Source organism: Rissa tridactyla, chromosome 12, assembly GCF_028500815.1.
Source record: "Rissa tridactyla isolate bRisTri1 chromosome 12, bRisTri1.patW.cur.20221130, whole genome shotgun sequence".
In the NCBI taxonomy this organism is placed as follows: domain Eukaryota; kingdom Metazoa; phylum Chordata; class Aves; order Charadriiformes; family Laridae; genus Rissa; species Rissa tridactyla.
In genome coordinates this window covers 6,136,673-6,148,701 of record NC_071477.1, presented here as the reverse complement: position 1 = coordinate 6,148,701, position 12,029 = coordinate 6,136,673, and the positions used below count along the sequence as shown (strand labels likewise).

General features: G+C 55.7%; 1 protein-coding gene across 3 annotated transcripts in view; it reads left to right on the top strand.

Moving 5' to 3' along the window:
• Positions 1-12,029, top strand: part of CDH22 (cadherin 22) — a 105,001-nt gene that overhangs the window by 82,404 nt on the left and 10,568 nt on the right. The window contains exon 12 of one of the 3 annotated variants that reach the window (XM_054218849.1): positions 1,634-4,992. The exons of the other annotated variants lie outside the window; for them this stretch is intronic. Within the exon in view, the coding sequence (XP_054074824.1) occupies positions 1,634-2,172 (539 nt within the window). The 3' untranslated portion in view covers positions 2,173-4,992. Of the gene's footprint in view, positions 1-1,633; positions 4,993-12,029 lie in introns of those variants that run through there. 3 annotated transcript variants of the gene reach the window in all.

The window sequence follows — 12,029 nt, the reverse complement described above, 5'->3', positions numbered from 1 at the left end:
CACCAGCGAGCACAGGCAGTTGCTGTGGGCATGGTGAAGGCTCCTTTGCCACATCTCTCCTTGCTGGTAGCTGCAGCGTGCAGGGCAAGAATCATAGAATGGTTTGGGTTGGAAGGGACCTTAAAGATCCTCTAGTTCCAACCCCTGCCCTGGGCAGGGAGACCTCCCACTAGACCAGGTTGCTCAAAGCCCCATCCAGCCTGGTCTTGAATGCTTCCAGTGATGGGGCATCCACAGATTCTCTGGGCAACCTGGGCCAGTGTCTCACCACCCTCACAGTAAAGAATTTCTTCCTGATATCCAATCTGAATCTACCCTCTTTCAGTTTATAACCGTTACCCCTCATCTTATCACTACGCTCTCTCATAAAGAGCCCCTCCCCATCTCTCCTATAGGCCCCCTTTAAGGACTGGAAGGGGCTATAATGTCTCCCCAGAGCCTTGCCCCCTGCCAGTGGGGGACCATCAGGCAAGCTCTCACGTTTGCCCCAGCTCCCCTGCGCAGGGCTCAGCAGGGCAGCCAGAGCAGGGCTCCCTCTGCGCAGGCCGGGGGGAGCTGCTGCCCGGCGGAGGCTGGAGAGCTGCTGGCTTGCTCCCTGCCTCGCTGGGCAGGAGCCGAGAGCTGCTTGCAGGCTGCCGTGCCGTACCCACGGCAGACGGGGTACGAGTGCATCCCAGCACGGTGGCCAAGGACGGCAAGTGTGGGGCGTGCAGTTGTGCTCTTACCTCGGCGTGCGGGGAGGGTCAGGGTTGGAGTGTGGATGCTCGCAAACCAGAGCACTGCCCAGGTCGGAACCTGCGCCCTGGGAATGCTGCTGGCTGCCACTGACATGCTGGCACAAGCTTGTGTTTGGGCCATCACGGCACGGTGTGAAGGCACAGGGGAGGCGTGGGCTTCTGTGCTGGTGGGAAAGGGCTCTGAGAGAGGGGTGTTGCAGTGCCCTGAGGTTTAGCATAGGGCAGTTGATGGATGCTGCTGCTGAAAGCCCTCCAGCATCGGTGCGGGCTCTTAGCTGGCTCCTGAGGGCTGTCCGGACACCTGCAGAAGCCAGCGCCTTGTTGAGTGAAGTCTCCTCTCCTTGGCTCCCCATCTCCTGCTGTGTCTCCGTTTAGAAAACCCTTTCCCGCAGGGTGCACTTTACACTGGTTTCATTTTCCAACGCAGTGCAAACAAATTTCTGCCTAATTGCCCAAACGAGTAAAGTGCACATCGGTGCTTTAAAGGTGATGGGATGAATGGATGATGATCCAGGACGCATCTGCGGCTCGTTGCTCAGGCTCTGTGCCATCTGCTCCACATTCACCCTCCCAACATTTGGCTGCTGCTGCGATTCATGCACCCCCTTTTCCCACTCATCTTCTGCAGAATCCATCCGTTTGTCTGTCCAGCCATGCCTTCATCCATCCGTCCCTCCTGTCTCAGCTGTCATGCTGCATGGGAAAGGAAGTTCCTGGTCCGCACTGGAGCCTGGGCAAACCTCTGTGACACAGCACAGATGCTGTTTGGTGGCTGATAGGAACCAGCTGATACATCGGGGGTCTCGGCTGCTGGGCTCCCCGTGCCTCTGCGCCCTGCCGCCGAGCACTGGCCGTCCTTGCCCCTGCGCCCATCTGACCATCTCTTCCTTTCCCAGTGCTGGTCCTTCTGATCCTCACGCTGAAGCGACACCACAAAAGCCACCTGACGTCTGAGGATGACGAGGACATGAGGGACAATGTCATCAAATACAACGACGAAGGGGGTGGCGAGCAGGACACAGAGGCCTACGACATGTCAGCCCTGCGCAGCCTCTATGACTTCAGTGAGATCAAAGGTGGCGACGGAGGCGGGGGGCCAGGGGAGGGGGTCCCCAGCGGAAACCCGGCCTCCGAGCTCCATGCCCTCCCACAGTGGGTGCAGAGCCCAGACCTGGACTTCTCCGTGTTCAGAGACTATATCTGCAAGAAGGTGGAGCAGGCGGACGAGGACCTCTCCGTGCCACCCTACGACTCTTTCCAGACCTACGCCTTCGAGGGCTCGGACTCCCCCGTGCCCTCCCTGAGCTCCATCAACACCTGGTCCAGCGGCTCGGAGCAGGACTTTTCCTACCTGGGGGTCTGGGGGCCGCGTTTCCGGCAGCTGGCAGCGCTCTACGCGGGGCGCAGGGGCGAGGAGGACAGCGAGGAGTCCTAGCCATCCCGCCAACCCCTCGCGAGGCTCCCGGCACCTCCTGGACCGGGGCTCTGTGCCACAGGTGCCACGCGGGGACAGCGTGTGCCTCCAGCTGGGCTCGGTGGCCGCCAGAGAGGGTCTGCGCCGCGGAGACAGGGAGCACTGGGTGACACGCTCCTCGGCAGCTTCCTCCTGTTCGGGGCACCTCTGCACCCCCACGGTGAGGCCAGGGTGCCCAAAGGAGCCACTGTGGCCATCGTCATCTCCTTAATACCAGTTTCCATTAAAGCACTACACATTAATTTAAGAAAGAGAAAATCTAATTCAAGAGAATTTGGATGGGGATTCTCCCCCACGAATTATCATTTAAATAGATCTGTTCAGTGAGCCCAGTTCAGGAGAGGAAGAGCAAACCTGGAGCCTTTTGTCGTCTAAATTGGTTTTGTCACTTGAGTCAGAGCATTTGAAGTGCTTTGATTTCTTTAAGAGCTTTCCTTGCAGAGGGAAACAAGCTTTTAACTTCTGTTCAGCTTTTTCCCCCTTAGGTTTGCTTGCTCTTTGGAGTCCTCCTTCTCTCTGCACGTGGGCTCCTCGGCGGCATCGGAGGGAGCGTGGGGCGCTGGGGATGCGCCTGCTGGATGCGGGCTCCGGGCTCACAGCCCGCACGGAGCGACGGCTGCACTAGAGTTCACTTCAAAACACACTTCACCTCTAAGCTGCAATTGCTTCACCTCTCAGTTCTTAGACCTTTCTTGGGGTTATCAGAGATGCTTGTGATTTGAAGGGGCTCTCCCTGCACAGCGGGGGTCATCTGTGAGGTCCTGATGTGCCCCGTGGCCCTGGTGATGGATGGGGACGTCCCACCCGCTGCCAAGGCACGGTGCTGTGGCCGGAGTGATGGAGCAGCCGCGGTGCTGGAGAGCATTGTCAGAGGGGTGCGGAGTGGCATTCCCTGTGGCGGCTCTGCCAGCCCCTCGGGGCAGGCTGGGCCTGGGTCTGCAGTGCCCTCAGCCGAGCTCTAGCTTCCCACCAAATGTCACGGGCTGCGCAGGGCAGAAGGCAGGACATCAGCACACCCTGGCCTTGAGTGATGGGGGAGAGCTGCATCCCGGCTAGAGGACCATGCTGCAGGGCACGAGAGAACCACAGCCCCCTGGTTTGGAGAGATAATTCCTGCTTACACCCAGCTGTGACAGCAAAGCATCACCATCGGCAATAGAAAAGCCATCCTCAGGACAGGTCCATGAGGCCAGATCCTGCTGGCACTGCTGTGCAGGCTGGGCAGTGGGTCTGGGACACCTCAGGGTTACCCCAGCTGTCCCCACCCCGGCACAGCGCCCTGCAAGAAACCTGCGCAAGCTCCCGCAGCGGGGCCACCTTTCCGTGAAACCTCTGGTTTCGAGAGGCAGGTCAGGAGGAGGCCGGCGGGATGTGCCATTGCTCCTCGGGCTGCAGATGCTGCTGGAGGTAAGCGCTGGGTGCCCCGCGCCTTTCCAGCCTGCTGCCGTCCCCCGGGGTAAATTGAGTAGCACTTCGAGCAACACCCTCGGGCAGCTTCTCAGGCCGTGCTGGCTTGTGCAGCTACTTATCTGTTCCTGTTGGAAAAAAAAAAAATCAATTATATCATTGATAGGTAACTAATAAGGTCTCCCAAGGCCTGACACATCCTGGGCTTGTCATTGGGTTTGTCCTTTTAGTTTAGCCACAGACAGTCTTTTCTATCCTCGGAGAAGGTTTAAATGTAAATGTACACGCGTGTTCATTTTCCACTGTGTTTTGCTTCCCGGCTGCTGGCGTTGGTCCTTTGGCTGCAGCACGAGACCTGACAGCGGAGAAGGGCAGGACGCGTCTTTGCCATGGCTCCTGCCCCGGGCTGCTCCTGCCCGCTGCCGCCACGTCCACCCACGCAGGAGCCGCAGCTCGGCTTTCGTGCTGGGACCGGGAGCTGCTCGCTTCTCAGGGTCTCTCCGGTCTCCCCCCTCAAAAAAGGAGGTGGCAGGCATCCCGCTGCTGGCACCCGCACCCCGGCGTGCTGCTGGTTCACTGTGATGATGCTGGGAAGGCAGCGGGGCCAACGGGCTGCTTCACGCTGGCCCTCGAGTGCCGGCTCCGGCCACTCCACCTCAGGCAGGTGATGCCCTGAACCCCAGAGCAGGAGAATGGAGAAAGCCCTCTCTTTCCTCAGGAACGTGTTCGTGTTTTCCCTCCGGGCTGAAGAGCTGTGCCCTCGCCCCTCCGGAGCTGGCCCTTCCTCTAGCAAAAGTGTTGTGCAATAGCAGGGCTCTGTCCGTAGGAGATGGGGTCTGACAGGGTACATGTTTAGCAACCCTCCCACCGGGTTATTCTCCATCCCCGACCAGCCAGTCCTCCCCAACGCGCATGCACGCACACTTGCGTTTTAATTTCTATCCCACGTGTAAATACGGGAGGAGCGCAGATGCCGAGCGAGCCGGCTGCTCCACGCGGTGCTGCCCCGCACTCCCTGCCCGCCTGCACCGGGCAGGAGGAGCTGGCGGCTGCCACCGTGTCTGATGGAGTCACTTTGGTTTCCTTTCTCTACCCAAATGAAATTAGGAGGTTGATTTCCTCACCCCTGTTATTTTTTCAAGGTCTTTCTAGGACCTGGGAATAAATTATTTCCTTGTCGTCTAGCCTGAGTCTTATTTGCCTATTTTTGTCTTGTTTTGTTTCCTCATATTGCACTGTCAGCAAGGTCCCATCTGTGCCTCCCCGGAGGAGCCAGCCAGCCAGGTTTTGTCCCACTGTCAGGATGGTCCATGGCACAGCCTGGCGCAGTGTCTTTCCTGCCAGGAGCCGGCAACCAAACCACCTGCCTCATGCAGCAAGGTCCCACCAGCAGGACGCTGCTTCTCTGGCTTCTCAGAACCATAGAATCAGAGAATCGCCTAGGTTGGAAGGGCCCTTTCAGATCACCGAGTCCAACCATCAATCTGTCACTGACAAAAACCATCATTAAACCATGTCGCTAAGCACTACGTCTACCTGTCTTTTAAATACCTCCAGGGACGACAGTTCCACCACTTCCCTGGTTCCTGATTTTCATGGAAATGCTCATCAGAAAAAGCTTCTTCAAGAGAAGGGTCAGTTATTCTGGCTGACTTTGAAGGAAATGATGGCGGAAAAAAATGCCTGTGGCTTTCTCCATCTCTTCAGGAGGAGAAAGTCGGGTTGTGCTTTGAGTGGTATGAGGTGCTGGGTGTGTGGTCCAGGCTGGCTGTGGTGCCTCCTGGCCATGTCTGCTCCCAGCAGGAGACACCCCAGCACCGGGGCCCAGGGTCTGAGCCCCCACGGCTGGGCTAAGGCTCCCCAGTGTTGTCCCACAAGCACTGGTCCCCGTGGGAGAGCACCAGCAGCTCGTCCTGCGAGGGGAGGGGGTCATCATTCCTTCATCCTGCAGGACAACAGCAGGAAGAAGAAGAGGCAAACTGCACACCAAGCAACAACAGAAAGTCCGATGATGCATCTTCGTGATCTTCCTGTTTCAGCCAACAGAGTTCCTTAGTGTTCCTTAAAAAGTGCTTCTTCAGTGTGGTTCTCTTGAAGTCACCAACAGCCTCGTAGCTGACCGGGTGATCACTCACAAGCTCCCATCCATGGACCTCTTCCCAGCTTCAATACAGCTGGGCATTGTCAGTGGGTTTTGTGACCATGACCCGTTCTCACGTTGGCAATGGCGTGTATTACGGCAGTGTTCAGTTATTGGCTGCAGCAAAAAAATCTCCTTCGTATTCAGTTTTAATACTGAAATGATGCAAATAAATGACACTCTAGCCTGACCGCAGATAAATCAATTGCTGGTGGGTTTCTTGATGGCGAGGGACTGAGGAAGGAGCAATGTGTTAATGGAAAACAAGCGTGAACCTCCCTGAGCCCAAGAATCCTGGTCAAGGCACGCAGCCGCGTACGCTCCGGCAGGTGGTGGCTGGATGCGGTGACAGCAGCTGGCCAGCACAGAGAGAGGGGGACACACGCTAAACTCTGTGGTGGCATCAGTGTAGGTCAGCAGATAGCACAGGCAGAATTTAAACCTCTCCATAAAGTGACAGTCATTTAAATAGCATCTTGCAGTCCTCGCTCCGAAAAAGGCTTATTGATCCCCGAGGTCTTTAAACGTTTCCGTATCCTTCACCATCCCCGTGCCTCCGCTCCCACCCTGCTCCCTCGATTATTCACTAAATGTTATGGAAGAAGCATCTGGTGACCTTTGACGGCAGCAGTTAGTGGGATGCTGTAGGAGTCTTGAGGCCGGAGGGTTTTTCAGGCGCGCAAGGTTTGCTGCCAGACCCCAATGTACGCATGGCTTTTCTTGTCACAGTTGCAGCGAGCAACTCTATAGCTGCCAGCCTCGAGGAGGCCTTTTTGCAAGCATCATCGTTAATTGCCCCAAAACAACACGTGTCTCAGCAGCGCACTCACAGCTGTATGCTCCGGCAGTTCCGGAGACATCGGCCCCTTGCTGTTGGCAGAGGTTCTGATGGTTGCTGTGTGTTTGCACCCTGGGTGCAAACAAGCTCAGGGCTCACGCGTTCCAGCTGCGGCCAGCATGGACATGTGCTGGCTCCACACATTTCCCTGGCTCCTGCTCTCCAACTCGGGCATGCAAACAAGGAGCCCAGCTACCTTGGGAGTCCGGGGATCAGGTGAGCTGGATTGTCCTGGGAACTCCCCATCGGCAGAGGAAGCACCTGCAGTTAATGTGCTCCTAACGAAGGAGGTAACAAGTGCCTGGCATTGAGTGTGATGAGCCTGGGCCGTGCAGAAGGATTTGCTTCTTGATATTGTGGAGGAATGGAGAGAGCTCAAAGCGACAAATTGCCAGCCAGAACCAGACCCTTAACTACAAAAGAGGAGGATTATTGAGAGCTCTGATTGCAGAAGCATCTGTGAAGATGTTTGAAGAGCTCCATGTCCCCTCAACGCAGCCCCTTTTGAGGAGATCTTTCTATAGCATCTTCTCTCTCCTCAGCAGTTGCACAGCAGCCTCTGGCTGCTTGCAGGGCGAGGGCAAGTTGATCTCTTCCTTCCTTGCTTCTGCAGGAGGGGAAGCCAGTCCTGCTCTGCAGACTGGTGCCCAGTGGCAGGGCTGTCCCTCATCCAGGGGCTGAGCAGGCTGGGCAAAGCCAGGGACCGCTCCGCTGGCGAGCGTGGAGTGAAGATGCTTCTTCCAGGTCAGTTTTCTCACATCAGAGGCAGCTCCAGGGTTGTGGAACACGCAGCACCATGGGCCAAGGGATCCCAGATCATTAATGATGCCCCCATTTGCCCGCATGGAGCGGGGCAGTGGGTGCACAGAGTAGGGAGTCACCCCCTCACTACCCGCCTCCGAGGCTGAGGCGTGACCCTCGCCGCACGGGATGCAGCCCGAAGCTGTCTGCTGGCAGAGGACAGTGGCATTTGCCACCATTGCATTCTGAATGAGCCCTGCAAGGCTGGTGCCCCTGTGCTACGACGGTGGCTGGATACCGTGGCTCCGCTCCCAGCCCCAGCACGGGGACGCTGCAGCGGTCACCTCTAACGCCTTTGCTGGGAGGCACCACGAGCTCCGGAAGGCAAGGTGTCCGAGCCTCCTCCAGAGAGATATTTACAAAAGATGGATGTGATCTGCTGGGATCATTAAGGGGAAATGAAAAAAGGGCAGTGATATCTGCACCCCCAGGAGAAAAATACATCTCTGGTAACTGAGTGCAAGCAAGGCCGTGGAAAGCTCTGCCTACTGCTCGTGTTGGTAATACGCGGCTCGGGAAGGTGATCGCTCTTCCTCCCATATCCTGCGAGGAAGCTGCTCTCTCACCAGAAGGCGGCCTCTAACCACCTCTGCCACAGCTACTATCACAGCTCCCTGCATCCTTTCATTTACCAAGCCCTTGAGCTTTCTTTGGGGTTGATATCAGACTCTTGCTGCTCAGCATAATCTCAATTTTGCATCTCTGCTCTTTGTGCTCAGCGCAAAGACCGCAGCTGTGTCTTGTTAGGGGGTTCTTGCTGTGCCACGGTGCTCTGGTTTGTGCTCTCTCCTTGCTGTGGCTCTGCTGCTTCCCAGCCCATCCCAGGAGTGTTTCCAGCATCCCGGAGGTGACCTAGGCTTGTGGTCTGCAGCAGCAGGTATTCCTCCCCGCTCACTGGTGGGGAGGGGAGCTCAGCTTCCAGGCAGCTTTTACCGCTGTGTGTTACCACAGCCAGATAAGATAGAGAGAAAAAAAAATGGTTGAATTTTACTTGGCCTTGGAATCTTGCTCCTGGGCAGGCATTCAGTGGGGCTGAAGTCTCCCCCTTGTTTTGCTGAGCATGCCGGGGCGGTGCGGTGAAGAGTGGGCATTCCTGCTGTTTACCAGGACTGCGTCCTGCTCCGGACACTGGTGCCACGCGGGGTGGCCAGACTGGCTGTCACCTACTCGCACATCCCAGCCTGGGCTAGCTCCCGGCACCGTGGCTCTTTTCCGGATGAGCATGGGTTTAATGACCGTTCTTCAAATTCTTAGGGAAAGACATTGGGCTTTGCAAAGCTGGATCCAACACAGGTGGGCAGAGCCTGAAGCGGTCAGGATACGCAGCTACGGTACCAACAGAGCAAGGGAAAACCAGGAGCCCCCACGCAGTAATTGCACAGCCCCAGCTTCACAGACGGCCTCAGCCCAGCCTGCCCTCGCCGATGCTGGAACCCAGGTGTTGGGGGGGGGGGGGGGGCGTGTCAGCATCTGGCCTTTAATGTCACGATATTGCACAGCAGGAAAGGGTAAAATACGGGAGCAGGAGCTGAGTGCCTCAGCATTTGCCTCTCCTGGGTTGTGCAGCGTGGCACGCTGCCCATCGCCTCTTCTGCCCGTGCCTTTGCCAGTCACAGAATCATAGAATAGGATGGCGAGCGGCTGCTCTTAGACATCCCTCATCTATTGCCAGCGACAGGCAGTGTTTGTGGCTCGGGGTTTGTTAACTGCCCTGTCCGGCTACGCTGTGATTTTATGGATGTATATTTTTCATCTGTCTCCATCGCTGCTGTAGAGGAGCTGCTCAGGTGAGCGTGAATGAGTCCAGCTGTTCGCTGGGGGGTGAGGGGGGGGAGCAGATGCCAGCCATTTCTAAATGCATCCCCTTCGCTAGTGTTTTAACCACGGTAATTGGAGAAGTTTTAATCCCTCTTCTGCAGGGGGAAGCACGCATCGCTAACAGAAACGGTCCACCCCGATGTATCCCCAGCTGAGTCAGCCTGCAGCAGCTTCCTCCGCGGTCAGAAGAGTCACTCACCTTTAGCCAGGAATCAGGCAGCTGTTGAAATCCCTTCACATTGCACGCAAATTAGGCATTGAAAATACTCATTACAGCCAACATGACACGCCTTCATTATTCCAGAATAATTGTCTGAAAGGCTCAGCTCCGCAGCACAAGCTTGGCTTGGTGCAGAAATGTGATAAAAAGAAAACAGGAAGTGCAATCAATGCTTGTAATCCTTTTAAATAAAAAGGTACTTGCTAGTAGCTGCCAGCATCTTTAAAAAGCTGTGATTTCCCTGGAGAGAGCCCTTATCAGCTATGACTGCGTGTCATTCTGGCTGTCTGTCAATCCATCAGACTTCAGTGCCACTGACATTAAGAAGCCAGGCGTTAAGATTATCACATTTAGCCGTAATGTAGCACAGATTGTGTTGACATTTGGAAAGTATTCCACCACAGGAGCCATTTGACTTCAATACTTTCTGCCCAAAGAAAAAAAAAAAAAAAAACCACCACAACAAAAAAACCCGCTTTGAACCATTTCAGGGAGGGAGCCCCCTCTGCCTGCAGGGTGCTGGGTGGCCGTGACACCCTGCCATCGTGGTGAGGAGGAGGAGGGTGTGATGGCTGGGAGCAGGAGGGACCCTGGCTCCGAGGGGGCTGTCAGCCGGCTGAAAGCTGCGTTCTGCTGCTGGCAGCTTCATCCGGAGCCTTGCCGTGCAGCAACGCAAGGTCTCCCAACCCCACGCACGTGGAGTCCGGGCAGGGCTTGCCGTGGAGGTCCAGCGCCGCTGCCCTGCAGAAACACGGCTCCCCGGTGCCTTTGCCGCACCTGGGTCCTGGTTTGAGCCACACGGGATCAATTTGTCTTTCGCTAATTTTACTTCTCAGTAAGGTCTCTTCTAATGCTTGGGAAAACTGCATTTTTTAGAAGACTCTGGTGTCTGAATTTGTGAAAATATTCACTTTATAGCCAGCTCTGGTGTGTGGGTTTCAAGGTCTTGGTGTTTTCAAGCTCGCCAGGTGCGGGGCTGAGGAGGAGCGAGACCCGGGCACCTTACCCAAGCTGACAACAGGATTATTTCATACCATGAACATCACGTTCCATGTAAATTAGAAAGTTTGCTGAGAAGCTCTCTCTCTCTTGATGGCTGTTGCCCTGAGAACTCCTTTCCGTGATTCTGGAGTCCCGAGCCCTTCCCTTCCTCTGGAAGCCGCAGCGCTCGCAGTGTCCCACATTTGCTGTCCCCGGCTGGGAGTGGCACAGCTTCCTGCTGAGAGAATGGGCTGAGTATGATCCTTGTATATTTTATATTGGTGTTGGGATCAATACTGGTTCTTTAGTATTCTTAATGTTAATTATTTAGTCTTATTCTATTAAATCTGTTTATATTTCAACCCTTGTTTTTCCCGATTCCCCTTCCCGGGTGGGGAGGCGTCATTGGATGATAGAATAATTGTTCTATCTATTGTCTAAACGACAATAAATTGTTGTGGCTTCTTCAAACCGTAACAACCTGGCGAGAAGCACACTTGTATGTTCGTTAGCCGAGGGGGTGTCCCTCGTGAACACCCTGGGCAGTGCGATGCAGCACCTTCTCTGCCGGTGGGGACTAGGAGAGCATCACCCTGGGCAGACACCATGGGGACAAGGGCTCCATCCCTCCTCCTGGCACATCTCCTCCCGGGAAGGCCTCTTCCCACAACAGAGAGGGGGATATTCCAGGCTGTGTGCTTAGGGGGAGGCTAGGCCATAGAAACAATGGTAAACGACCTGAAATGAACTGATTAATCTCTTTAAATAACTGTGAAACCATTTTCCAGAAAAAGTTAATCTACTCTAAATGGCTCCGGTGCTTTTCCTGGGCCCCAATCAATATGTGGTCGCTTGCTTTTCATGTGTGATTCACAGTAATTGCAAAAGAGCATTTTCTGAAGAAAATTACATTCTGCAAGCAGAAATGCAAAGAGACACTAGGAACAATTAGCATTAAATCCCAGAAGAAGGCACGCTCTCGGGCGCAGGGGTGAGCTGGAGATGCTGTAGCACCACAGCTCAGTGTCCTGGGTTCCTCTCCAGGAAGCCACCGGAGACGCTGGAACATGTTATGTCCAGCTGGTTTGTTCAGGAGCCTCTGCTCCTTCTAGGCCTGGCTGTGGGGACCCTGGCCTGCGGACCCCCAGCCCATCAGCTGCAGAGAGAAGGTGGCCGCAGGACTACAAGGTTAGGCAGAGACACATCCCTTTCGTGCCACCATGGGAACAGACGTGTGCAGAGCCGATGTAGCCCCGCCGCAGGTCAGATCCCCAGGTCTCTCCCATCTCCTTCATCTCCTGCTTAGGTTTGTATGTGCCGGGTTTGCCCCATCCTTGCCCAGCCTGCTGGCACGTGCCCACACAACCGGCTCCTGGTTTGCCCTGGAGGGCTGGTGTGGGGCAGGCAGGGAGGCAGCGGGGCGGATGGGTGGACGGGCAGATGTCCCCAGCAGGGCAGAGCTTCCCCAAGGCTGCCCAACATGGGGCGCGGGGGTCCTGCCCAGCCTCCAGCCTGAGGAGAGGACAGGCACCCCCTCCCAAGGAGTCCATCGCTTCTCCATCATCTGCTGTAAAACCAGAGCATAATTTTCCAGGATGTCATTCTCATTCTAG